The sequence below is a fragment of the Phyllosticta citribraziliensis genome (assembly GCF_038025025.1).
Source record: "Phyllosticta citribraziliensis strain CPC 17464 chromosome Unknown J3D65scaffold_3, whole genome shotgun sequence".
NCBI classification, from domain to species: domain Eukaryota; kingdom Fungi; phylum Ascomycota; class Dothideomycetes; order Botryosphaeriales; family Phyllostictaceae; genus Phyllosticta; species Phyllosticta citribraziliensis.
In genome coordinates this window covers 1460837-1486062 of record NW_027117340.1, presented here as the reverse complement: position 1 = coordinate 1486062, position 25226 = coordinate 1460837, and the positions used below count along the sequence as shown (strand labels likewise).

At 54.7% G+C, this 25226-nt stretch overlaps 10 protein-coding genes across 10 annotated transcripts; 5 read left to right on the top strand and 5 right to left on the bottom strand.

The window, feature by feature from the left end:
• Positions 1 to 224: 224 nt before the first annotated feature.
• On the bottom strand, positions 225 to 6023 carry J3D65DRAFT_616919 (vacuolar assembly/sorting protein-like protein VPS8). Its single transcript, XM_066799495.1, has 2 exons — positions 5394 to 6023; positions 225 to 5346 (listed from the first exon to the last, which is right to left on the bottom strand). Exons 1-2 carry the CDS (start codon positions 5721 to 5723, stop codon positions 691 to 693), a joined length of 4986 nt encoding a protein of 1661 aa, XP_066657852.1. The 5' UTR covers positions 5724 to 6023; the 3' UTR covers positions 225 to 690.
• A 133-nt stretch (positions 6024 to 6156) lies between these two features.
• On the top strand, positions 6157 to 7310 carry J3D65DRAFT_616917 (uncharacterized protein). Its single transcript, XM_066799494.1, has 3 exons — positions 6157 to 6574; positions 6628 to 6756; positions 6806 to 7310. The coding sequence occupies exons 1-3, from the start codon at positions 6473 to 6475 to the stop codon at positions 7136 to 7138; spliced, it is 564 nt and encodes a 187-aa protein (XP_066657851.1). The 5' UTR covers positions 6157 to 6472; the 3' UTR covers positions 7139 to 7310.
• A 39-nt stretch (positions 7311 to 7349) lies between these two features.
• On the bottom strand, positions 7350 to 8071 carry J3D65DRAFT_692005 (uncharacterized protein; the record flags this gene model as incomplete). The annotated part of the gene is made up of 2 exons (XM_066803931.1): positions 7952 to 8071; positions 7350 to 7888 (listed from the first exon to the last, which is right to left on the bottom strand). Exons 1-2 carry the CDS (start codon positions 8049 to 8051, stop codon positions 7350 to 7352), a joined length of 639 nt encoding a protein of 212 aa, XP_066657850.1. The 5' UTR covers positions 8052 to 8071.
• Positions 8072 to 8435: 364 nt separating this feature from the next.
• On the top strand, positions 8436 to 11419 carry J3D65DRAFT_549332 (tRNA synthetases class II (A)-domain-containing protein; the record flags this gene model as incomplete). Its single annotated transcript, XM_066796948.1, has 2 exons — positions 8436 to 11150; positions 11246 to 11419. 2 exons carry the CDS (start codon positions 8436 to 8438, stop codon positions 11417 to 11419), a joined length of 2889 nt encoding a protein of 962 aa, XP_066657849.1.
• A 583-nt stretch (positions 11420 to 12002) lies between these two features.
• Positions 12003 to 13902, top strand: J3D65DRAFT_260578 (uncharacterized protein). The gene is made up of 3 exons (XM_066794869.1): positions 12003 to 12603; positions 12671 to 13198; positions 13271 to 13902. The coding sequence occupies exons 1-3, from the start codon at positions 12238 to 12240 to the stop codon at positions 13658 to 13660; spliced, it is 1284 nt and encodes a 427-aa protein (XP_066657848.1). The 5' UTR covers positions 12003 to 12237; the 3' UTR covers positions 13661 to 13902.
• A 646-nt stretch (positions 13903 to 14548) lies between these two features.
• Positions 14549 to 17856, top strand: J3D65DRAFT_260509 (uncharacterized protein). The gene is made up of 6 exons (XM_066794868.1): positions 14549 to 14776; positions 14825 to 15242; positions 15299 to 15520; positions 15646 to 17088; positions 17140 to 17329; positions 17437 to 17856. Exons 1-6 carry the CDS (start codon positions 14679 to 14681, stop codon positions 17604 to 17606), a joined length of 2541 nt encoding a protein of 846 aa, XP_066657847.1. The 5' UTR covers positions 14549 to 14678; the 3' UTR covers positions 17607 to 17856.
• Positions 17607 to 19158, bottom strand: J3D65DRAFT_656572 (uncharacterized protein; the record flags this gene model as incomplete). Its single annotated transcript, XM_066802502.1, has 2 exons — positions 18411 to 19158; positions 17607 to 18349 (listed from the first exon to the last, which is right to left on the bottom strand). Coding segments are annotated over exons 1-2 (1185 nt in total), but the record flags the coding sequence as incomplete, so codon positions are not given.
• A 757-nt stretch (positions 19159 to 19915) lies between these two features.
• J3D65DRAFT_665655 (uncharacterized protein) lies at positions 19916 to 21810 on the bottom strand (the record flags this gene model as incomplete). Its single annotated transcript, XM_066802858.1, has 3 exons — positions 19916 to 20546; positions 20592 to 20729; positions 21677 to 21810. The coding sequence occupies 3 exons, from the start codon at positions 21808 to 21810 to the stop codon at positions 19916 to 19918; spliced, it is 903 nt and encodes a 300-aa protein (XP_066657845.1).
• Positions 21811 to 22071: 261 nt separating this feature from the next.
• J3D65DRAFT_616902 (uncharacterized protein) lies at positions 22072 to 22999 on the top strand. Its single transcript, XM_066799493.1, has 2 exons — positions 22072 to 22272; positions 22367 to 22999. The coding sequence occupies exons 1-2, from the start codon at positions 22234 to 22236 to the stop codon at positions 22733 to 22735; spliced, it is 408 nt and encodes a 135-aa protein (XP_066657844.1). The 5' UTR covers positions 22072 to 22233; the 3' UTR covers positions 22736 to 22999.
• A 551-nt stretch (positions 23000 to 23550) lies between these two features.
• J3D65DRAFT_691993 (Thg1 C terminal domain-containing protein) lies at positions 23551 to 25085 on the bottom strand (the record flags this gene model as incomplete). Its single annotated transcript, XM_066803930.1, has 4 exons — positions 23551 to 24293; positions 24415 to 24779; positions 24926 to 25021; positions 25072 to 25085. The coding sequence occupies 4 exons, from the start codon at positions 25083 to 25085 to the stop codon at positions 23752 to 23754; spliced, it is 1017 nt and encodes a 338-aa protein (XP_066657843.1). The 3' UTR covers positions 23551 to 23751.
• Between the last annotated feature and the right edge of the window lie 141 nt (positions 25086 to 25226).

The following is a 25226-nucleotide window of genomic DNA, read 5'->3' as shown; positions in this document are numbered from 1 at the left end:
CAAAGTATGTAGGACCCACTCGTCCGTGAGACGGAGCAGCCAAGTTCAAACGTCGTACTCAATCTTACCGGCAGCAGATGGTTGCACATACGCGCGCGTGCAGCCAGCTCGTCTGTGTTGCTCGGCTGCTTGCTTGGCCACGATTACGAGTGTGTACGTACTTTCCAGGCTCAATATGAGTACATAGATGGGTGGTCAGCTCTGTAAAAATGGTCGTAGAATATGAGAGAAGTTGATCTCTCACTTTACAGATTCTCCCTGCCCATCGCCTTCACGCTTTTATTTTTCGCTCTCATCTTTACCCAAATACCAAATCACGGACGTACTGTGTGATAGCTTGCTCCCAAAAGCTAGCCGTAGCTCTTCTACTACAGGATTTTGCTTTCAGTGACGAAAATTTTTCCAATTTTGAAGCCGGATAGTAAAAGCCAGGCCACACGCTTCTTCTCGATTAGGTGAGATAAGAGGGAAAACGCGATGAGCGTATTTGATGAAAACCACCTCATTCAATTAAGTCTTGCCTACTTACATCGTACCTCTTCGCGTCTCAATGGAGAATCCCTCACGTACCCCGGCTGTCTGTCTGTCCAATAGTCTGTCATACATGCACAGTGCACTTCCATCCAACCCTTCAAAGTTCTTCCGTGACAACCTGCTGTCGGTGTGATTCCATTACCTTTGCCATCCATCTCACCCATTCGCCGCACCAGTGGGCAGCTCAACGCAGATAGCACACTTGAACCTGCCATCCTCAGCCTCCCATTTGGCATTTGCTTCTGCCACCCCATCGACGCCGACAGGTTGTGTTTGGCCGTGGCCATCATGTCCCATACGATTCAAAAGTTCGCGCTCCAAGCAGCGGCGATGCCACAGATGGCGACAGGCAAAGACGACGAGCGGCTGCAGCGGGCCATTGGACGATGAAAGCTCGCCGTTCGCCGACCTCACAGCGTTCTCCCCCCAGTCCCCTGAACCACCGTCTCCAGACCCAACGGCAGACTGCTCGGCGCTGCCATCGGCCTCGTCGGCCGCGGCGTCAGCGACGTCGACGACATCGTCGGGGGGCTCCGCTTTGCCTTTGCCACGGCGCGCTCTGGCGCCCTCCACACCACCGCGCCGCTGGACGTCGCGCTCCCAGCGTCTGCGCCACTCTGCCTTCTCGCGGCGCTCCCACTCGTCCCAGATGCGCGCGCCGCCCTCGACGCCAGGGCCCCACACGCGCCGCCGGCAGCCCTCGCAAACGTTGCCCTTGGGCCGCCAGCCACGGCCGCGCCGCAGCGTCACGTCCTGCAAGCGCGAAAAGACGTCTTTGTCCAAAAAGGCGTTTGCGAGGGCAAGGATTGTCGATTCGAAAGCATAGGCCGAGAAGATGGAGGTGAGGACGGTGCGAAGGTCGGAGAGCGAGGGCGAAGAGCGCGAGGCGCGGGTGAGGAAGGCGCGGAGGATGCGGAGGAAGGATGGGGAGGGTTGTCCTGCGGATGCAGGCGTGTGCTGCTTGCGCGCTGCAGCGATGGCAGCTGAGTGCGTCAAGGGTTTGGGGGCTTCGGCAGTCGCCATGCAGGCGAGAAGGGCAGAAAAGGTGTTCTGGACATTGGTGCGGAGGCTGTTTGAAATCTTTGTAGTGTCCAAAACACTGGAAGGGTCGGTCTTGGGGGTGAGCTTGCTGGTCGCGATGGAGACCTCCTTGGTCATTGTGACAACGGCATCAAGGAGCTCGAGCCAAAGGACCTCGTCCATGTCCAGTTCCCTTTCAAACTCTTTCATGCCATTGACACGAGGTCTCTTTTCGCCATTGACCTGCTTTTTGGCCCTTGTTTGTCCTTGACACAACCACACGCCGATTTTAGAGTACTTGTGCACAGCCTCCAGCAAATCAGTTGCGGCTTCTTCGGTATTCGCAGTATCCGGGCTGTTTCCAGATTCTTCGAGCAAGCCAACCAAGGCCGTCTCCAGTGTTCCAAGGTGCTTGACAAGTCTGCTCATTGCATCGCGAACCAGACCGTCTTGCGCCATGAGAACCACGGCTGCGTCAATGACGCCGCTGCTCTCCATGGCAGGGAGGACTTTTTCGAGCCGCAAATTGCCTGAGCGGAGCAGACCAACATACTCGGCCACATGTCCAGGTTCATATTTGCACATGAGTTGAACGAACCTTTCGATAAAGGCTGCAGTGGGAGCTTCTGGAGGAAGCGATGTATGCCCTGGACCAGGCTGTCTTTCAGGCTCCAGAAGTGATCGAAGAAACAGAAACTGGAGGTACGGATCCGGTTCCAATTTGTCGAGCACGCCCGCCAGAAGCGCTGGACTGTGATTCCGAATGGTTAGGGCAGTCTTGGCAGCATCGACACTGGCAAGCTCGAGCGCATGCCGAAGGATCACCGTATGAATGTCGCTGGTCTGTTTCTTGTTTAGACCTCTGCTAGGACGGAGAATGTCCCTGATACAATCGAACACTGCATCCCGATCATCGGAGTCATTTAAGTATGCTTCGATGAGCCGAGCGTATTGTTTGGCGTTGCGGAATACTGCCTTGAGTACACGGTGAAAGCCCGCACGCTCAAAAAGGGGCACGAGCGAGTCAATGTCCGGTGGATGGTAAACGGACAGCAGGTACTCGACACTGAGTTGGCAGTCGTCCGATACTGCCTCGGATGGATAGTTGCAAAGACCCTCGAGCAACTTGTGGAGAGTACTTCCCGGGAGGATGATGTACTGAGGAAACTTGGGCAGATTACGGGCGATGAACATGTAAAAGTAAATGGTGTCCTCGGGGTCGAATTGACCGTCGCTCATGACCCCCAGCAGGATGTTGAGAATGTACTGCCGCGTGGGCCTGCGAGCCGAGGACCTTTCAGTGGCTCTGCCATTTACGATGCCATTAGGCGAGGATGTTTGGTCTCCGTTCAGGTACGAGTCCTCGAAAGCCTCGTTGAGCATGCTCATGAAACTCCCGGTGTCAAATCTCAAAATCATCCGGAGATAGGGGAAAGAATCATCGACGCTGGCTTCTGCCGGAGGATTGAACACCTCTTTACTTCCTCTCGGCCAGTCCACTGCTTTTCCCGAAAATATGTATGAGTACAAGGCCGCTTTGGCCTCGTCCGCCTCTTCGTCTTCCAAAGTGACGCCGCCGGGGTATATTCTTCCAGTCAAAGTGTATGCGAGATAAGGGAATATCTTCATTGCAGATGCCACGTGTTGATCGTAGGTGACATCGCTGTGCTGCGAATTCGAAAGCAAGGTCCCAATGATCTTCAAAAGGTCTATTAAGGGTGTGATGTACTCGCGCAATGACCGTGTCCAAACGTAGATAAGGGCATCGTACAGGTTGAATTGTCGGCAGAGAATCGTGACCTGATTAATGTCTATTGTAGATGTGTCCAGTCGGCAAATCAACTCTTCCAATTGGCCGGCTTGACCATGGGAGGCAAAGTGGGTGATGAGATCTTTCAGGACGTCTGGCGGAACAGAAGTAATTTCTTCGTCGACGATCCGCGGCTCAAGCACGTCGAAAAAGATTCCTTGCAGACTTGCACCTCGGAAAGCTTCAAAGACGTCCTCGAACAAATAGTCCATGTCATCCATACTCAGACAGGCGTTGAAACTGGCGGTGGCTAGGGCAGAGAGTTGGGATCGGGACGCTTCGTCGTATTCTGACCAGTTTCGCGAGAATGTATATCTCAGGGATGCGGAGAGCATATCGAGCAATTTCTCCTGCACCAAAGCTTGTCGGGCATCGTTATCACTGGGCAATCCGACAGTCAACTTGTCAGCATCGCCGTTGTAGTATGCGGTAGCCAACTCCAGGGCACCTATGTAGTCTCCTTCTTCCATCAGCGCTAATAGGCGATCAGCCCAATTCGATAGCGTTCCGATGGATACATCGTTGAACCCAAGGAGGAAGAGCCTGCCCTTGAATGCGCGAAAGCTCATGTAGAAAGCATCAGCAACAACTCCATGCAAAGAATCATCTCTCTCGTCGTGTTGCTCAACAACCGAGTGAAGCTGACGCGAGAAAAGGTCTTCGTGGAAAATGTGCTTCTGGATGAGATCGTAGGAGTCGGTCTGTCTTAACGAGGTATCTTCCAAGATGACAAGCCGCTGGCTTATCGTCAGCAACCCAATCACTGATCTGCTGAGCCATTGCACAGCAACGATAGCTTCTTCAGCTCTCCATCTGCTGCGAGACTGGAAATGGAGGATTGGGGGCTTATTCTTCTCCGGGTGCTCCTGAGCATCCACGTCCAAGACGGTCAGAATGTTGGACCAACAATATACCAGTTTCGTCTTGGAGACGCCTTGCTCGTCAGCGCCTGAGGCATTCTTCAGCTTTACAGCCGGAAACCAGGCCAGACAGCCGCTCAAAGTGCCATGTGGAGCCAACTCCTTGGGTCGCGTGGCTTTGTGCTGCGTTTCGGCGATGGGGGTAGTCGATACTATTACCAGCAGATAAGGGGTCAACAGGGCAGTCAAGCCAAGAGTGTCCGTGGGCTGCTCAACATTTCCAAGGGGAAGTGGAGAGAAGGCTAGCACTGAACTCGCCTTGCGAGCCGGCTCAGGGGTTGTCGGAGAGGGAGGATAGCGGCCAAGGATCCTAGTAGTCTTCACTGTCCGACCCATGGCTCCAAGTCCTCTGGTGGCCAAGTGAGAGAAAGCCATTCCACCCTCGTCTGCAGATACCAAGGCTGTGTGGCGCGTGCCTAGAAACCCCAGGTGGTAAACCGAAACGTCAGAGACATGGCCGTCGGACTGTCTGTTTTCAAGCTCTGATTTTGCAAGAGGTGGAATGTGAAGAAATGGTCGTGCAGGCCGTGCCAGCTCCCAGGTAAAGATGTTGCCAGAACTGTGTCCTCCTGCAACAGTGGTGTGGTCGGCGGAAATGGCCAGGGCAGTGATGGCACCGCTTTCAATTGCCTTTGAACCAGGACCAATAATGGACTTGAGCGTCTGATGATAGTCGAAAACCAAGATCAGGCCTTTTGAGGTTCCCAGAATAATAGACGATGCCACGGCCAAACACGTTGGCCGACCAAAATTCCGCTTTCCCAGCTCGGAAAAGGCTTGGCCGGATATCTTGCGCAATTTCGTCCACCGTACAACTTCCCACGGCGGCTGCGGCGTCTCCGATTCATCCTGCGCTTGAAAAATCTGACTAGATAGTGATGACTGGCGAGAATGTGCGTTGAGGAAGGCGGGCGAGTCTGCTCTTGGCGAGCCGAGGCTGGAAGACGATGTTATTCTAGTGGAGAATCGCCGCTCAAAAGGTTGGAGGGGAGCCGGGCGAGCTCGTTGAAAAGCAGCGAAAGAAGGCGGAGTGCTGCTGCTTGGAGAAGATGGCGCGGAACCCTGCGATGATGAGATTGACTCGACATAAACCCAAGACAAAGACGCACCTGAACTGATGGCGTGTCATCTGGTGTAGAAATTGAGGCTTCTGGGCTCATGGGCCCAGTCGAAGGACCCTGGCGAGGCAGTGGCGCTGACGAGCCTTCTGACGCAGCATCTTCTTGTTCCTTGAGCTTGCGATAGCCATGAAAACTGGTGCCATTGGTGTCTTCTGCCGCTTTGGCGCCCAGTTCCTTTTGCTCATCCTCTAGAATATGCTTGAGCTCGGAGCTAGGACGCTCCGCACTGTCTGTTGCCAGACCATCTCCAGAGAGCGTGTTGGCGCTGACTTGTTCACTGCCGCCGCTGACATTGCTCTCTCCATCTACGGAGCTCATCGGGCTCGACTCTCGATGTTCATCGCTCCGCCGGAGAGGGCGTGGGGATCGCTGAGATTAAAAGTCGCGGCCGGCGATTCGGATTTGGTTCGCGGTGACGATATGCGGGAGGGACCGTGGGCAGAGAGGAAGCACGAGCACCGGAACCGGAGCGGTGGCGCGGGAAGAGGGGAGAAGGGTGGGATTGGAGCTGGTCGAAGAGCGGGTATCCGAGTCGCGATGGTGTCCCGGGTGTTTCTCGACGAAGAAATGAAGAAACGCAGCGGTATGCGAAGCCGTTGGTGAGGTGCAGTAGCTAGGTAAGGTACGGAAGACCAACCCGTCACGGTCGGGACGCGCCACGTGCTTGCTTGGGAGAGTTCCGGTTCCCTGCCTGCGCACCCTACATGTACCGTACCATGACTGGGGTCAACCTTTTTACCACCACCTCCGGGCACCAGCCTCCGCTCACCTCGCCCAAATGCTACATCATCTCCTAATCCGCTCGTTTGCTTCCAATCGCGTCTCTTGTCCTCTTCGCCCTGTTTCGACCTTCCCGTCCAGGCTGCACTGCACGCTCGCGCCACACTAGCTACGACTAGCCATCTAACTGCCTCTTACATTGCGTGAAACTCGTTGCGTTCCGCCCGCCACAGCCACAGCTCTTTTCCCAACTTCACCGCCACGTCAATTATTTGCTACTCTTCTGCTCTCTCTTTCCCTCTCGTCTTCTTTCTCCAGTCTTTTCTGCTTCCAGACGTCTTTCCAAAATGCTGCTCCCTCGCCAAAACGACAATCCTCCCGCCAACAACAACAATGACCCTGTTGTTCTCGACGATGGTGACCGGTTTGACAACTTTTGGTTTACACGCGTAAGAAAACAGCCTAGGCTGGACGCTCGGCGACCTCGACTAACATGTAAAAGACTGGCTTCATTGTCAAATTCACAATATTTGGAGTTTTGATGCTCCTCTTTCTGCTGTGGTTCGTTGGAGGTTACTATCATGCCCAACGTCGTATGAAGAAGGGACTGGCTCCTCTGCCATACCACCGCGTAAGCCACCAGGCTCCATCCATTCGAGCTCTACATCTGACCATCACAGTGGTTGCTTCCTAGCCACCAACGAGCTCGTTTCGAACCGTATTTGCGCCAGGACTACACAATCTACCGTCCTAATCCTCAGTATCACGGCCACAACATGCAGGCTTACCCAGAGCCTCTGCCTCTCTACAACAACGATGTCCCTCCGACATACCAGCCGCCAGTGGGTTCGACAAAGGTTGCTCCGGAGCAACATTACGGTCCTCCGCCCTCTTCGTACAGCCCACCCCCTGGCCCGCCACCATTAAGTGGTCAAACGACTGGCGTAGTCGATGAGCCTTCCCAACCTGCGCAGGCGCACCAAACGGGAAGCTCCACCCCTTGGCGACTTTGAGAGCCGCGGCCTGACGCATGAGGCATTATCGCGTTGCACGCCAATCAGGGTCATGGCAACGTCAGCGCATATGGAGCATCTGCGCGCGCTCCTTAATAATGAAACACGGCCTCGCTGCTAGTAGGCAGTTTGGTTTCGGGGCAGATAATCAAAATTAATTCGTCGCGGGTCGCATTTCTGTTCGTGACTGCTCGCTTGCTGTGCCGTTTCATCATTCAATGTCCATAGGCTCGACGTCCATGTCTTGCGGGAACTCGTCGCCGTCAGTGGCCATCTCTTCGACGTCCTGAACCCCCGCTGGTTCACTGGTGTTGGCTTGTGTCGCTGGAGCATTCTCCGGCGGCGACCAGTTCTGGCCTGCCCTAGCTCTAGCTTCAATGATGGCCTTTCTGACGCTGTCTTTATCCTCTGGTACGCTCAGAGACTGAGGTATGCTGTACAACACTAGCTGGTTGTGCTGCGTAGGTTGCGGAACCTTGCTCTTCAACAAATGAGGCGGTATGCGGTTGAGGTGCTTCTCAATGTCGGGTAGAAAGATCGGGTTCTCCTCGTCCGATTCAATGTCGGCAAGCTCCTGGTCCAGGTCGCAGATGTACACTCTGTCCTTTGTTTCATCAATGGGCATCCAGTCGTCGTCGATGGGGGCACGTTTGTGCTGACTCGGTTCGGGGTTGGGGAGGGGTTCGTGATGAGGCGCACTGGCCGTGGCGGGGTTGGCGGCGACGGGAATGTAGAGCTTGCCATTGCTGTCTGCGCGTGAAGTTAGCGATGGGCTCAGACGGACTCGAGGGGCTGGAGAATCGTCGAGCATACCAATGTTTAGCAAGTTGAAGCGCTTTGCGAGGCGCTGCTCGCTCTCGAGTGCTTCGGAAGCAGGGCGCTTCTTGTTGACGCCGGAGGCTGTGGATGCCATTCTGCGGCCATCACAAACCATTCAACTTCATTCGCGGCGACAAAAAGCTTGGAGCCGAGATCGAATTCGCGTCGTCAAAGAAAGCCGCGGGCCCTAGTGCATTTCGCGCAACGCCGGATCCTTTAATCGTCGACTTCAACCGAGTGCATGCTGCGTTGCAGAGTCGGCGCCGTGAGTCACGGTCGATATTTGACCTCGCTGAAGTCCCGCTCGAAGCTTCTACAAATTCCTAGCAACACCACCACAACCACCTGTGCCTCCACACACTCCACCGTCTCTACTCGCGCTGCGCCCAGCCTCCTAGGCCGCTCCACCGGCTATCCTCGCCCCAGCCCTCGCCCTCGCCCAGCGCCTCTGCTGCTCTCCGCGGCGTTGCACCGCACCATGGCCTCCGTCGCCGACCAGCATCCCACCTGGCCTGCTTCCAAGGTCCGCTCCACCTTTCTCGACTACTTCAAGCAAAATGGCCACACCTTCGTGCCCTCTTCGAGCGTCGTTCCTTTGTCCGACCCGACTCTGCTCTTCACCAATGCCGGCATGAACCAGTACAAGTCCATTTTCCTTGGCACCGTCGACCCGAATTCGGATTTTGCCACGCTGAAGCGCGCCGTCAACTCGCAAAAGTGCATTCGCGCCGGAGGAAAGCACAATGACCTCGACGACGTTGGCAAGGACAGCTACCACCACACGTTTTTCGAGATGTTGGGCAACTGGAGCTTTGGCGACTACTTCAAGAAGGAGGCCATTCAGTACTCGTGGGAGCTGCTGACCAAGGTCTTTGGCCTGGAGCCCGACCGCCTGTACGTGACATACTTTGAGGGCGACGCGAAGCTGGGTCTGGAGCCGGACACCGAGGCCAGAGACTACTGGAAGGCGGTTGGCGTACCCGATGACCACATTCTTACGGGCAATGCCAAAGACAACTTTTGGGAGATGGGAGACCAGGGCCCTTGCGGTCCTTGCTCAGAGATCCACTACGACAGGATCGGCGGCAGAAATGCTGCCCATCTTGTCAACATGGACGACCCCAACGTGTTGGAGATCTGGAACAACGTTTTCATCCAGTACAACCGCGAACCGGACAGGTCTTTGAGGTCGCTGCCTCAAAAGCACGTGGACACTGGCTTGGGTTTTGAGCGTTTGGTTTCCATCCTGCAAGACAAAATGTCCAACTACGACACGGACGTCTTTACTCCGCTCTTCAAGACGATTCAGGAGATCACGGGTGTTAGAGAGTACAAGGGCAAGTTTGGTGATGAGGATCCAGATGGCATTGACACCGCATACCGCGTCGTTGCGGATCACGTCCGTCTCCTGACCTTCGCCATTTCCGATGGTGCCATTCCGGACGCTGTTGGTCGTGGCTACGTTGTGCGCAGAGTGCTCAGGAGAGGTGCGCGTTACGCTCGCAAGTACCTCAATACCGACATTGGGAACTTCTTTTCCAAGATTGTCCCCACGCTGGTCGCGCAGGTTGGCGACATGTTCCCTGAGATCAAGAAGAAGGAGAATGATGTCAAGGAGATTCTGGATGAAGAAGAGCAGGCCTTTGCAAAGAGCTTGGACCGCGGTGAGGTTATGTTTGACAGGTATGCCAAGCAGTGCGAACAGGCTGGTACCAAGAAGCTCTCTGGTGCCGATGTCTGGAGGTTATACGACACATATGGTTTCCCCGAGGATCTGACCCTTATCATGGCCGAGGAGCGCGGTCTCACCATTGACGATGCTGAAGTGAGGGCGGCGCAGGCCAAGGCAAAGGAAGCCAGCAAAGGCGCCAAGAAGGCTGGTGCAAACCTGGTCAAGCTCGACGTGCATGCAATTGGAGCTCTCCAAGAGATGAAGGTCACCCCAACCGAAGACGACTACAAGTATGGTCGGGATGATATTACCGCCCACGTCAAGGCCATCTTCCACCCCGAGAAGAAGTTCATCAAGAGCACCTCCGAGTTGGCCGAGGGCGAGCAGTTCGGTCTTATTCTAGACAAGACCAACTTTTACGCTGAACAGGGTGGTCAAGAATTTGACACTGGCAAGATTATGATTGAGGGCGCGAACGAGGCCGCTTTCGATGTCCAGAATGTTCAGGTTTCCAACGGCTACGTCTTCCACACCGGCTACTTATCGTACGGAGCCATCTCGGTTGATGACGAGGTCCTCTGCGAGTACGACGAGCTCCGCCGTCACCCCATCCGCAACAACCACACTGGTACCCACGTCCTCAACTACGCGTTGCGTGAAACCTTGGGATGGGAGATTGATCAAAAGGGTTCTCTCGTTGCCCCTGAAAAGCTGCGTTTTGACTTTTCGCACAAGACGGGCGTAACGGAGCAGCAAGTCGAAAAGATCGAAACCGTCTCCAACGCTTACATTCGCGAGAATCGCAGCGTCTACATTGAGCCCCTTGCCCTCGCAGATGCTTACAAGATTCGCGGTGTGCGTGCCATTTTCGGCGAAAAGTACCCGGACCCCGTGCGCGTCGTTTCAATTGGTGTGCCCGTTTCCGACATAATGAAGGATCCCGACAATGCCGAATGGGAGAAGCTCTCTATTGAGTTTTGCGGCGGTACCCACGTTGCGTCGACGGGCGAGATCAAGGAACTCGTCGTTTTGGAGGAGGGTGGTATTGCAAAGGGTATCCGCCGCATTATTGCCGTCACTGGCCAAGGTGCCTACGACGTGCAGCGCGTGGCGAACGACTTTTCCGCCGAAATCGCCTCTCTCGAAAAGATGTCATTCTCGTCTGACAAGGAGGTCGCCGCCAAGAGCATCCAGACCCGTCTCAACGAACTCACCATCCCGCTTCTTGAAAAGGAAAAGTTCCGTCGCCGTGTCGCCGCTGTCGCCAAGGGCATCCTCGACGAGCAGAAGAAGGCCAGCAAGGCCGAGAACCAAAAGGTGCTGGATGCAGTGAAGAATTACTTTGCTGCCAACAAGGAGAGCAAGTTTTTCGTCCAGCGTCTCGACTACAACCAGCACACAAGCAAGGCCATCACTGAGGCCATTAAGTACGTCAGTTCAAAGGAGAAGGACAAGTCGGTCTACCTGGTGGCCGGCGATGAGAAGGAGGGCAAGGTTGCGCACGGTTGCTACATTGGAGAGGTAAGCGACTTGGTCCCATTATGCCGTCTGAGCACAGGCTGTCCTCTGTTTCGTCGTTTCCGGTCATGTGCAGTGCACCTGCTGACTGTTTACAGCACTTTGAATCCCAAGGTGCCTCTGCTGCCGACTGGGCCAAGGCCGTTTCCACCATTATCGGTGGCAAGGCTGGTGGTAAGGGCAAGACGGCCGTCGGGCAAGGCACAAACCCGGAAAAGGTCGACGATGGCGTTGAGGAAGCCAGGAAGTACCTTGAGAAGTTTAAGATTTAGAAGAGGTTGGATAAAAAAGAAAACAAGAGCGGATGTAGAAAATTCCATCGCAAGTCATTCAGAGAAGATTTGGCACTTTTCCATCGTCGCTTATTCTGACAAGCTAACAATGCCAGGGGTTGAGCTCACCGAGGGGTTGGGCACAAGGGGTGCCATTTAAAGGAGTTTTCTTTGGAGATGCCAATCGCCTTCCTTATGACGTCTCCCGTCCAGGAATCGATCTAGCCATCTATCACCCGCTTCAATATCCTGGATACCACGTTGAAGGCCTAAAGTGATCGATCGCCCGAATCCAACGGTGGAACGCATGGACCAATGGGCGTGGACAAGAAAATGGAAAAAAACCATGCTCGCGGTATTAAGCTTACTTGGGTGCCGCCAGCCACCGCCCTGTGCCACGGCACGTAAGCCTGCACTTGAGCCTGGTCCGACTTGAGTAGCGGCTAGCAGGGTCTTTTTCGCGTCTCAAGACTCTGCCAGTCGCGCATGAATTCTAGAATCGTAACTGGCTAAGGTCGCAGAATATGCAAAGTGGTGGGCTCGTTCCAAACTTCCCAGCTGGATACGATGCAATTGGGTGAGGGCGAGTCGCGGGCTGCTGCTTTCCACCTCTTCCGACCTCCGAGCACATTCCCTCAGCTTGGGATCCGAATGCTTCCAACCGGCCAGAGAAGCAGAGCGCCAGTAGCCGTTGAAGAGACGTCTGACGGGGATTGATTGAGCAGTGCATGTGAAACGGCTGGCGGAGTTAGCTCCACACGGCCGCAGTTCCAACACCTGCGAGGCGGACTTCCAATAAGCTCCGGGGCTAAAGGGTCATGGCGGGGATGGCTCGATTAAAACAGGCATCGCCCCCAAAAGCCCAAAAGTCAAAGTGCCAGGTACGGGTCGACGACGACCAAAGTTACCTCGCACATCCATGCGACGCGGAACTAAAAGTGAAAATGGAGGACCCTTCGCAAAGAGGGGAACGGATGGCCGAGTCGGCGCAGATGTATCACGCGCCGACTGCGGACGAAATCACCTTCTCAACCCACACCTCGAGCTGCATTCCAACATCTTGCCTCCCTACTCCGTCGCGCCCGCGCTCTCGCCTGTCCAGGAGACGTCCCAATAGCCGCCAGCAGCAGCACTCAGACATGGCGGAGAAGAACTCGACAACCCAGCAGGGTTCAGAGAACGAGGTCAGCAGCCCGTTGCGTCACCGTACAAGGGGTGGGATGAGCCTTCCAACTGATCTTGTCCTTGCAGTCCAAGTCGCAGCGGCCGCAGAGCCCGTCAAGCCCCCGGCTATCAGCACCCACGTCGACCGGAGGAGAAGCGGAGCGGCTTCAATGGAAGAAGGGTAACTTCCTCATCGAAGTGGTGCGCCAGCTGGAGCAAGAGTCGGAGCACTACGAGCGACAGCTGTCGGAGCTGCGTTCCGAAAACAGCGCACTCAAGGCAGAGGTCACGTCGCTGTGGAAGGAAATCAACCTGACGCACGAGCTCAAGAACGAGGTGTCGGCGCTGCGCAAAGATGGCACTAACAATACAGCGCCACTGCGCGAGGAGTTTGACGTTGTCAAGACTCGCAACTCGTCGATGCAGTCTGAGATCGCCGACTTGACGGAAAAGAACCGCCGCTTGGCCGAGGAGGGCACTACGCTCAAGGAAAACCTACGCCGGCTCGAGCAGACGGTCACGGAGAAGTCGAAGGAGCCCGACATTCCGCCCGAGGTGCAGGAGAAACTCAAGTCTTTTGACGCGGTTGAGCGCCGTCTGCAGCATTTGGAGCACGTGAGCAACCTACCCCTGGCAGCATCCGCCAATCGGTCCCCCCTTGACCCCCTTGTATGCTAATTCACCCAGCTCCTCACCGGTGGTCCCTCCCCATTCCCCGACGACACGTTCTACACATTCCGCCCATCGACTTCGGGAACGGGCGGCGGTTCCGGCGGCGGCATGCTGGGCGTCGGCAAGACCAGCGTCGACTCATCACGCGCAACCAGCGAGTATTTCACTGGCGGTGACGCCACCAAGGGTTCGCCCAATCCAAAAACACCCCGCGGCATCGACACGTCCAAAGATGGGGGCAAGGACGGAAAAGAGAGCAAGGGCAGCTTGGTCAGCGGCTTGGTCAGTCCCAGCAAGAGCGCAAAGTACAAGCGCGTCTTGCGTCCGACGGGTCTTGTGCCAAGTTGGCCCGGTAGTAGTGATAAGAACCGCGATGGTGATAGAAAGGACTCAGGCGCGGCGTAGGCGTGGTGGAACGGTTTGCAGGCGGTGTCTTGTTGAGCGGTCTCGTGGGTGTACGGATATCCATGGGGTGCATGAAGGCCTTGGATGCATGTTTTGTTTTGGCTTTGACGCTGTAAGTAGCGTGGTTCTTTTTCGGTCCATTCTTTATCTGAATGAGCAGTTGGTTGACGCATTGTTACTTGCGAGATGGAGGACGTGAGGTATGTGGAATTACCAGTCGGGGCACAAAAGAGGTATTTGGGTTGCGAAGACGTCGTTCGTGCCGGCATGATATCTTGACGCCTAGGTGTGTAAAACGGCGAATTGGTGCGTGTTGCCCGACAATCAGAGCGAACCACTTGAAGAAAGGGGACAGTTCGACTTTTTGGGTGGTGTGCCTGCGCTAAGGGTCTCGCCTCGCCCCGGAAAGCACCTAAAGGCTAGCAGCCGAGGGCACCTTGAGAATACCGGAAAGAGTCAAGGGGCGCCACAACAGGCACCCGCATCACATCATAACAAGGTGGCGCACAAGCTGATCGTGAGCTGAGCGAAGTGCACCAATAATTTCTTCAGGTCGAGATCTAGCTCGAGGAGCGACCTCACGCGGTCCTGTGGTACCAGCTCGGAAGAAGGAAAGAGCACACGCCCTGGTTCTGAAAGAGCTTATCATGTTCCTGCAGTTGGACGCAAACGTGCCCATCTGACCAGCAGCGGCGGGCTTTTTCGGCCTTGTTGATCTTCTGCACCGGTTGTGGAAGATTGTACGGGCAATCGTCATGCCTTTCTCCCTCGACTGGTGGGAGCCCTTTTAGAGCATATACACCGCCGTTCCTTTGACCTCTCTGCTTTCTTTTCTCCTTCCTCGATTTTTTACAGGCGTTGAATGCTTCCGGGAGGCACAACGGATCGAGGACATTGGAGCCTGTCGCTGTTGGAAAACACGTCGACAGAGCGTTTCCTTTTCGCTAATTTATCCTCATTCCTTCTCCTGTCGCAACATTTGTCTCCTTTCCAGGATTCGTACGATTGATATGCGATCATGAGTCGCACAAACCATTTCGACCGTGGGACTTACTCTCGTGTAAGATCCGACCTCTACAGCGATGTCTCTCCAGACTGGGGCGCCTCGCCTGACGAGTAAGTCAATTGGCACCAGCCTCTGCTGCAACAGCTCACAGAATCCAGTGGCTCGGTTCCAGGACACACCCAGGAGATAGAGCTTTCAGAACGATCAAGATCGCGTGAACCGCTGAGTATTGATCCCATGACACAAGCGAAGTACCCCGCCGTAGAGTCTGCCGTCGAGGTTCCAGCAGAAGAGCACAAGAAACCGGACTCCAATCCGTACGGTCTTCCCAACACTGTCTTACTGGAAAACGCACACCAGTCGACCCGTCCGGGGAACTCATGGTGGCAGGGCCAGATGCTCGTCGATAGGTCTCTGATGATAATGACCGCTACGATAGTCTGGTTGGCGGTCATCTTGGTTATCATATGCATCGCCTTGACGCCGAAATTCAACAAGAGAATCGGGTGGCATTCTTCGACGACGTCTATTCCCATTGCCTCGGGCGACGAGGCAAAGATGAAGAGCTTGTGCGAAGTAAGTTTATCTTTGTCTGTCCTTTGTGGCTGACAAAAAGGACTAAGCACACGTAGGGCATCAAATTCATCATCAACATTGCTGCGACCGTCATTCTGAGCGCATCCAACACGTACCAGCAGTTGTTGACGTCGTTGAAGATCGAGGATATTAGATATGTCCTGACGCATTTTGGGGATTCCCGCGTTGGTACCAACTCTCCGTTTGCGATCAAACACAAGAAGTCTGGCCGTGCGAAGGCTTGGTGCGCGTGGATCTTTCTGATAGCTACGTCCACGGTATGTCGTGCCTCGAAGTAGGGATTAGAAGAAGTGACAGCTCCCCGGGTGCGGCGGTGGTATTCGGAAGAGCAAAATCCACTATGGTCTCGATTATTCCTGGCTCAAGTCTAACACGCCTATAGCCAGTCCATCTTCTCGCCAATTCCGTCGTAGGAGTCGCCTATTATCCAGGAGATATGGACTATACGCCAACAAGTGTTGGCCTTGACCAACGCAATGGAACTACCGGAGACTTCAACGGTACTCAATACAAGACTTACACTGGAGACCATGACTTGTGGAGAGCTTTCCGAATGGGCGCAAAAATGAATCCGGAACACGTCGCCCTGGTGACGTTTGGCTCCTATTCCATCGATGTTTCCTATGCCGGCTACTGCGGGGCGCTAAATCAGACCGCTTTGGATGTTGAACCCAATCCTTACAGCGAAACTGGAGACAGTTGCTTTTATTCCTGGATAGAACGTGTGCGCTACGACGAAAACGCCTGTGGGGCTCTATTTGGAACGCTCAATGATCGTCAAGAGGCAGAGTCAGAATCCTTCTTGTCGCCTTGTTACCAACACATGAACACACCCGGTGCTATCGATTGTAGCGGGATTCCAATCAAAGACCGATGCACTGGGTCCGATTTTGGCTGGGCTGTGGAATGGGGGAAATCTTGCGGGACGCACAAGTTAGTCGTCAGACTGCTCGCAGCCGTCATTTTGGCCGCCTGCATCTCGGCCAAAGCCCTCTACATGGTCGTCACCAACCTTCGGTCTCAGTCCAAGGTCAAGTCGCACTGCCTGACGTTTGGGGACGTCGTAGTTGCGGCCGTTCTGGAGGACATTCGCATACCAGGCAAGTGTCTCGTCAACGGCGGCGACTTCCACCGGCGGACGGTCTCCCACACTTGCCACAAGCACTGCCGCAAGGACATTGCAATTTCAGCCACGGGCGACGAGATCGGTCACTGCCAAAAGTGCAAAAAGTTCAACAGCGTCAACAACATGCCGAATCTTCCCTGGCCGACCTTGGCGACGAAAAGCAAGAAGAGCCTGATTGCCAACTTCGGCCAGACGGCCGTCACACAGATGCTTACCCTGTCCTTCACCTCGACCGGCATGGTGGCGGGCTCCATCTTCGTTGGGATGGTCTTTGGAGCAAACTACTCGCTTGCCTTCTGCGCCGGCTTGATCACGCCAGCCAAAGCGTCGACACGACCGCTAATGCTCGCACAATTTGGCGGCACGATGAGACCAGGACTGGGCGCTGAGATCTCGGCATTTGCGACGTCCAACGGCGCGCAGCTCATATACTCGATGCTGTACCTGCTGCTCCTGTACAACATCTCGCTCATTTGCATGGAGTACGAGTGGGGGAATTTTGAAAAGGGGCGCAGGCGGTTGCGCTGCACCATTGTCAAGAGCGAAGGCTTCGAGCAGTCGTATCTGCTCCAGATGCCCGCAAAAATAATGCTGCCCATTGCCGTCTATAGCACGACCATGCATTGGCTGCTTGGCTTGGCCATCTATGCTGACGAGATAGTCCTGGAGAGTGCGTTGCGTGCAGATTCAACATACCAGGTGCGTCTCTTCCCAGGCCCAGCGTGAGTCTAGTTTTGACCTCGTACCCAGGTCGTCACGGTGCCGTCTGCGCTCTGGGGCTCCTGTGTCCTCATGCTCGGCATGACGACTGCCTGTTGGTGGGCTTTTACCTACAGTCGTGAGGGATACATTCCGCAGATGTTTGGCTCGATGCGTGCCGTTTGCTCGGCAGTCAGCGAACTGGCCGATTTCCCCGTCGAGGGCATCATGTGGGGTGACTGTGAGTCTTTCATCTACTCATCTTGGCCCATTCTCAATGGCTTCTCGGTCACGCGCTTGCGTACTCTGCATTGAATGCTCTTCTGTTGCTAACGTGAGCACTCACAGTGACGAGGACGCCTCCATCCGAAATGAAGGGCGCTTGGCGGCATGCTGGTCTGTCGGCTGGCCATGTCGACACGGTCATACCGAACGAGCTTTACGCTGGGAGACTTGGCGAGCCTCACAGCAATCCTGGATATGCACACGAGGAGTTGGCTCGGAAGAAAAGGCTTTGAGCGGTTCTGTCCGCAGAGAGATTACCAACCTTCGTTGCGCTCTGACAAGATTCAAGATCTTTCAATCCTCCCTGTACTACCTTTCCCTTCCCCCTTCGCATGCCATCACCGGAAAGCGAGCAGAGATTTGGCCATGTGGAACGTATGCGAATTCTCAGACGGCGCGAGCGACATGATATTGCACAACTTTGACCCGGAAGAGTTGATTCAGATGTCGGAAGCGTTTGTCCTAGTCCCTCCTGTACAAAGTTGACTTTGCAGAGCCAGCTCAACACCGTAGTAGGTCGCGGAAACAAAGACAGAGTCTCATAGGAAACCGAAAACACGCCCCAGTACAGCGCCGCCGTATCCGCCCATGGCCGCACTTTGGAAGATGGCAAAGACACCGCCGACAGGGACGTATCCGAAGAAAAACTGCATGGCGGCAGCCAGTGAGCCAGAACGACGCGTTTGTCAGTGAAGGTTGAGTGGACATGGAGAGCCTTTGTCCGCTCACCGGCTACGATGCCGCCAGCGCCGAAGCCCGCAAGGCCAAGCAGAGGGCCAACGAGAAAGAAGACCATGTTGTAAGCGCGAGAGAGGTAGCGGTTGCGTCGTTTCGTGTTCGTTTCGTCGTGGAGGGAAGAGGCAGCGCAACAAGGGTATCGTGGGGCGTTGCGACTGTCAGAGGGCATGGCAGTGGGGCTGGTCGTTTTGGCCAGCAGACGAGAAGTGAATGTAGAGCGCCAGACCAAGCATGGAGCCTGTCGAAAGCACGCGTCAGTAGGTCGACACGTCTGGAGCGCGGTAGAAAAGAGAACCTACCGGCAGCAGCCGCGCTCGCAGCGAGAATGCCGGCGAGGATTCCGGAAGAGTTGGCGAAGAGCGCGACGCAGAGGGCGGCAGTGCAGGCGAACAGAAGAGTTGCTTGCCACGGGTGCTGCTTGATCCAGACCTCGGTGTCGTGGAAGAGCATGTCCGTGTCGATGCCCGCCATGGTGAGCAGCGGGCGGAGCGCGAGGTAGATGGGCTTGGGGCACAGCACGCCGAAGACGAGCTCGTACTTGTGAGTCTTGATCCAGTTCCAAATGTCGTGAGGCATCTGGTTCCAATCGACAGCTCGAATCTTTGCTGCCATCTCGCGACACGCTCTCTTGATGAACTTCTTGGCCTTGACGACGGACGAGGCGAGCGAAGCCCACGCTGGAGTGCTGAAGACAGGCATGACGAGAGAAAACGAGAGAAGAGGGTGGTTTGTGAAAGAAGCATTCATCATTCCTGGCAACGCCTTTAGTACACAGCAATCAGCGAAGCAGAGGTGACTGGAAGACAGCAGAACAGCACAAACGACAAGGACAAAGCCGCCATCCACGCCCGGCTCAGCAATCATCCCCAACGTCCCGCGCAAGGCGAAAAGCGTCAATGAAAAAAGCAAAGACCCGCAACGAAGCAGGCGAGTAGCAAAAATTCCGCCGGTGGAGCCCCCGAAGGAGCTTCATGCCAGGCAGCCTCCGCGGTGTGCAATGCAGGGCGTCCCAGCAGCCGGACCGCAGGCTTGAGCGCGGCCGACCCAGCAAGGTAAGTGTGGAGAGAAGAAGAAGAAGAAGAGGAAGACGAGGCGCGAGACGCGAAGCCTTTATACTGTCCTGCCGTGGCTCGTGCGCTTCGGCTGATTCAGCGCCTGCTCAGCGCCTGCTGACGCATTGGGAAAGACGTTGCGCCCGCAGCCAGGTCGAGGAAGGCGCTGGAGCGTGGGCGCACGTTGAATCCGTCTTGGGGACCAGGCGCTGGAACGGTGCTCGCTGCAAATCAGCCTGAAGCAGCAGAACACCGAGTATACATTGTCTCTTCAATTCTCTTGGACATCTCGAGCTTGCACTTCATGTCAAATCGGATAGATGTTTGGAGGAGCTGCAAGTCACAGTGTCTACGTCACAGAGTCTGCCGTACGCACTCGGTCCTGGTCATGTTAGTCATGTCAGAGGCAACTGTTCTTCAGAGAGATGATGGACTCTTACCCCATGCTTGCAACTCGATCACAAGTTGGTACAAGGAGATTGGGATTCGATCATGTCACGACGAGAGGTGCATCGCATGCAAGCCTGGACCCTCACATTGAAATCTTGTCAATTTCTGACTACACCGGACACCCAACACCAAACCTTTGAGAGAGTGACCGTGGATACATGAAAGATGGGGATGTGAAATGAGTGTCGTGTAAGAAACTTTTCTTGAACCCTCACTCAACTCCGTTCAACCTGAATTCTTTCTTCATGTTCCGACGCGGTGCGATTGGACCCAGAGCACCCGGAATTTCCTCACGCTCGCACTTACATTTCCTCCGAGGAGGCACGCGTACCATAACCATCCTCCGAAACACAGACAACGTCGTCTTCACACATGGTGGTGTCGGCTTTCGGCGGTTCAGGGGACTTTTTCCAGCCCTCCGAGGCAAAGCATTCGTCGACGAACTCCTTGAAGGAACCGTGGTCTTCGGTGACGTATTTCTTCGCGATGTTGCCGAAGCGCGCCGGGAGACAAGCTTGCAAGGCGAGCTTCTTGCTTCGGTCGTCCTCGCAGGCTCCGTGGCAGGTGCGAGCTCCGCGGTTGACGAGCGCCATGAAGTGCGGGAAGAAATCGGCAAAAAGCTGGTCCTTCCCCATGCGCAGCTTGAGGAGCTGTAGGGTTGCGTCCTCGTGCTCCAAGCAGCGGAAGGTGAACTCGAGCTCAGCAAGAGCGTCCTCGAGGCGGAGGGTCCCGGGTCCCGCATCGTCGCGCGCTTCGTCGCCGTAGGTCTTGTTGAGCACGTCGAACGCGAGGCCGCTGACGCTCGACATCAGCAGGCGGAGCTTGCTTTTCTCGCTCTTGAATTGGTTTGGGCTGTGCGCAATCTTTGCCATGAAGCCGGCCTTCCACTCGTTGTATCGGCGGCGGTCGCCGTTGAACTTGAAAACCTGGCTCCTTTGATCTTGAGGCCTGGGCCCGAAATCGTCTCCAAATTCTCACGCAGCTAGTTCGTTTATCAGGCGCATCATTTCGTTTCTCTCGCAGGGGTCCCCAAAATATCGTTGGATCGCAGCATCTGCAGTCTGAGCCGGGGGCATGTAATTTGGGGGATACGCGAATGCCATCCTGTCCGACACGCTTTAATCAATCAGATTTGCAGGGGTAAAACTCAGGGGGATACGGTCTCCAACCTTTCGGGTCTGTAGACTGAAAGTAGTACTGCAGGGAGTTGTTGCTTGAACATTGCAAGGCCACGCCAATGGTCTGGCTATCACTTCTAAAGGCTGGAAAAAGGCATGGTGCGGGGGAGCAGAAGCTTATATTTATATGTCGACGGTGAGTGACAGCTATCACATGTGCGCGAATTTATACCTGTGGGCTTGAACTCAGTCCAAACCTTCTCTGTTGTTATCACAACCTGATAGGTCATAGATAGACGACTTTTCCCTTCATCCTCTTGTTCGACGTCACATTCGAAGTATGTACATGGTGGGTATACGCCGCTTCTAACAAGAGAGGCGAATAGCAACACCAGGAGACCGAGCAACCGAGTCTGCTAGAGCCGTTAGTCCAGACTTTATGGTCAGCTTGGGTATCAAAGTCCAGAGTACTGACTCAATTGGGCCAGCGGCAAAGACGTAGACTGGTAATCCGAACGTTCTGGCCAAGCGAATGCTGTGTTGTAGACTTTTCGTGGCCCATGAGAGTGAGCTGGTCTGGGACCCGCCAGAATGGATGCCGTAAAACATGATACCTCTCGCGTCTGGCCGGAGCGGCGAATGGCAGGTCTTTAGCTTCATCCGGGACATCCGCGATGGTGAATGGATGTTTTCCAGCTGTCGCCGCAGCGCAAGAAGGCATTGCGTCTTCGACACCCACCACACCGCCCACATTTAATTGATGACGATTCGACAGCTCTCTCGTAAAAGTCTCGTTGCGGCGAATCCAGCGTAAAGTAGAGCAAAACAGTCTTCCGTAGACGGTTGGTCGTAGATTCCAGTACATCAAGCTCGCTTCCACACCTGACTGCAGGCTTCTCTTTCTGGTCAATAAGCTCCGCATTAGCTCAGACAGCGGTGCGGTACTGCGGAGGCTGGTACTGGACGCCGACGACGATTGCGAAGTGCAGAACGAGTTTGACGAGGTTGAGAGGTTGCGACACCGCGCCATCAAAGAGCTCGGCAACAAGGGGAACGACATCTGTGAGTCCGTCCTTCATCGTGGATAGAATGACAAGAGATATTTTGACTGAAAAGGGGGTTGAATTGTTCTGCTCGTTGGTGACGCAGGAAAAAGTCAGTTCCTTGGACTTCTTTTTCGACGTTTATAGGACTCCTACAAGATTCCAGGCCTTTCACCTCCAATTAAATGACTCCGAGTCTGTCTCGGAAAAGGCCCTCTCACGCCATGTTGATAAATGCCGGAGAAGGGGCGTCGTTGTCCAAACTCGCCGTCGAGACCGAGATATTACCCGACACGGCGCTCGGCCATTTCGGCCCCAACGCAACACTGGACTCTGCGGGAGCGACATCTGTATATTAAACCGGAAGCATCCAGTCAGTTGAGTCAACAGCATACTTCAAACTCAAAGAAAGAAGGGAAAAACAAACCTCGAACACCATATAACACCATCATCCGCAAAATGGCCTCCCAAGTCGACCACGAAGTTGCCGCCGCTCACGTAAGCCCTCTCCCCATTCCAGCCCCATACAAAAGACCAGAGCACGCTCCAAACTGGTGACATTCGTTGCTTGCTCACGCCATGGCGTTCACAGGCGGCCCAGACCGCGCCCATTGACGAGCCCGGCGTACTGGCCGTCAACAACAAGCTGCTCCCACCCGGCCAAAGCTTCCACGTCATTACGCTAGCTTCCGGCGAGCGCGTACCCACGGGTACCGTTGCAGCCTTCCTGTACAATCTCAAGGCGTACGATGAGACGGCCGACGCTGCGGCGGCTGGCCAGCTGGATCCTGCGACCGCGCAGGAGAAGATGGAGAAGATTCAGGACGAGATGCGCCTCAGCCTGCCGCTTCTGAGGAAGTTGGGCATGTTTGAGTTGTTTAGCGTTGAGGAGTGGGGCAGTGGGACGGCCAAGGCTGGAAGGAAGTTTGTCGCGGAGGAGGCGAGGAGGAATGGGTGGTAGAAAAGTGGATTTTGCTGGCGCGTAGGAGAGCGGAAGCGAAGTTTTTGGAAGAGTGGCGAAGAGGAGAGTCGGAGAGAGGGTGGTGCGAGATCGTTCATAAAGTTGGTGAAGCGTTTGTGTTTTGAATCAAGTCCATTCGTTGCAATGTCCTGGGTTTGCCACGAGAGAATCAGTCTGTCAGCACGTTGACTTCTGCCTTTGTCCTCTACTTACACAGTTACGTAGCCAAGTCGACGATTTTGTCATGGTTGAAGTTTCCTTGCAAGCCACTGCGTACAGGTGTTGTGATGATTGTGGCTGTATACGTGGAAAATCCGGGGTAGGCTAAGTCTCGGGAAAATTCCTACAAATAGGTGAGGTAGGCACAAAGGAAGGATGTTCATGGCACATGTGCTGGCAGATTGACAGAATGCCATGGTATCTGCATTGTGCATGTGCGAACCTGTTCTGTTAGACAGATTGGAGGTAAAAAACCCCAATCCTCACCACCGCCGAAGAGCAAACCCTTCCTCCATCAAATCCTTCATAACAGCTTCGAATTCTCTCGGCATCCAAGTTTTGTACCCGAGGAATCTGTTCCTCAAGCCTGTGGGAGTTGTACCTCATTAACATCAGCAACATAACGACAAATCAGCCAACATGTGTGTGTACAATACGATCGTGTGGACCTCGTGTGGCCACAGCAAGACGTACATTAGGAGGTACTGCGAGAAGAAATGCCGTCGACCCACTCCGGGAGAACTCAACTACCAGGTTGGATACTGTCCCAGATGTGTCCTCAGGCCCGTTTGATGCCGCATGTCAGTGGCATCAAGCAGCGAAATGAGCAATTCTTGTAAATTGAGACAAAGGCCATGGGTGTGTGAGAGTAGGACCGGCGCTGTTCGAATTTGGAAATAGTCTCGTAGTGCTGAATCCTACTTGAAAGAAATATGCTGCCTGGTTCAAGTCAATTGGGGAAACTGAGCGAAGTCACAACAAAACAACTCACCCCATTTCCAACGCCATGAGACATGCTAAATGAACCCGCCAGGAAAGGGCCCCTTAGGCTGCTCCACCTTTTTCGCCTTTGCCACCTCGTCCTTCAACTTTCCTGCTCTTCCAGACAATATCCACGGTCTTCGCTGCCAAAAATCATCCTTGATGACATCCACGTGCTCAATCTTGACGCCAACCTTGGCTCTCTTCTTCTTCTCTTTCTCCGCTTGCGTCTTTGAGACGACTGCAATTGCTGCGTCTGCCGAGGCCATGCTCGGTGCGATTTGGGCATTCGGAGTTGCCGAGTAATCCTCAGTAGGATTCAGACCTGAAGACGATGATGCTTCTGCGGTTACGGAGGAGGGACTTGACTCTTCGAGTTCATAATCGCGGTACAGCACGGTGCCCTTCTTGTACAAGTCGTGCTCGTTGTTGTAGTTGATACCGAACTCCTTAAATAGAATCTCGTTTTTATCGGCGCTGACGGTGCCGGAAAGGCGCTGCTCGGCGGCTGTGGCAGACATGCCGCCACGGTTGATGAGCGTCCAGAATGTGGTGTTGTACAGGTTGTTGATGTGGCCTAGAAGAAGTCAGGAGTTTTGCTTGCCACATTCTCTCTGCTCGAAAGGATGAAAGAGAAAACAGAGATCGAATGCAAGAAATCCAGCAAAAGACAAGAACGGTATGAAAGACCGACGTACAATCCACCTGTCTCCAACTGACATAATCCCTCAGATTGCCCACACTCGGATACATGACGGCTCTTCCATCAAAACTTGGCATCGGCGGCGTCAGCTCCTTGTCGGGAAAGTGCTTTGACCACAGATGGACAAAGTACGATGTGAACGTCGTCGCGACCGTCGTCACGAGCTTGGCGGCGCGCCGCTCAAACAAGTTGCAGTCCTTGTGGAACACAAAGCTGTACTCGTCGCTGATGCCGTAGGCCAAGATCAGGTCAGGTAGCTCGCGCATGACGCTCGCGCCCGCTTCATTCATCAGGTCCAGTGCGCGCCGGTCATTGGGCTTGGAGAAGTTGTATTTGGCTGTCAGCCTGGAGGTGGGGAGCCTGTGGTTAGTGTCGCCATTTTGGTGATGAAGTTTTTCGACTGTGAGAGTCTACTTCGGAGGCGCGGGATGATAGGTGCCAAAGAGAAAGTGCAGCGTGGTCGCATGGTCTGTTGATCGGATGGGATGAGGTTCGGATAAGCTCACTTGTGGAAGCCGCGTCCATCGATGCGGATCACGACCCATGTGTTTGGCAGAAGAATGTCTGGCTGGCACCGCTCAAACGCCTTGACGTATTCGTACCTGGGATTTTGATGAGCTTACACTCCGGTCATGAAGAGGAGATTCTGTACTTTGAATTCGCCATTGCGAAAGTGTGGTTGTTGCGGTTGCAAGTCAGCCATGTAGTTGCAAGGTTTTGTCGTGGCCGTTGAAGCTTTGACTCAGGCCCGAGCGACGCCAGCCGCCGACGCACTCCTGCAGCACACAACAGTCAGGTCACCGCGGC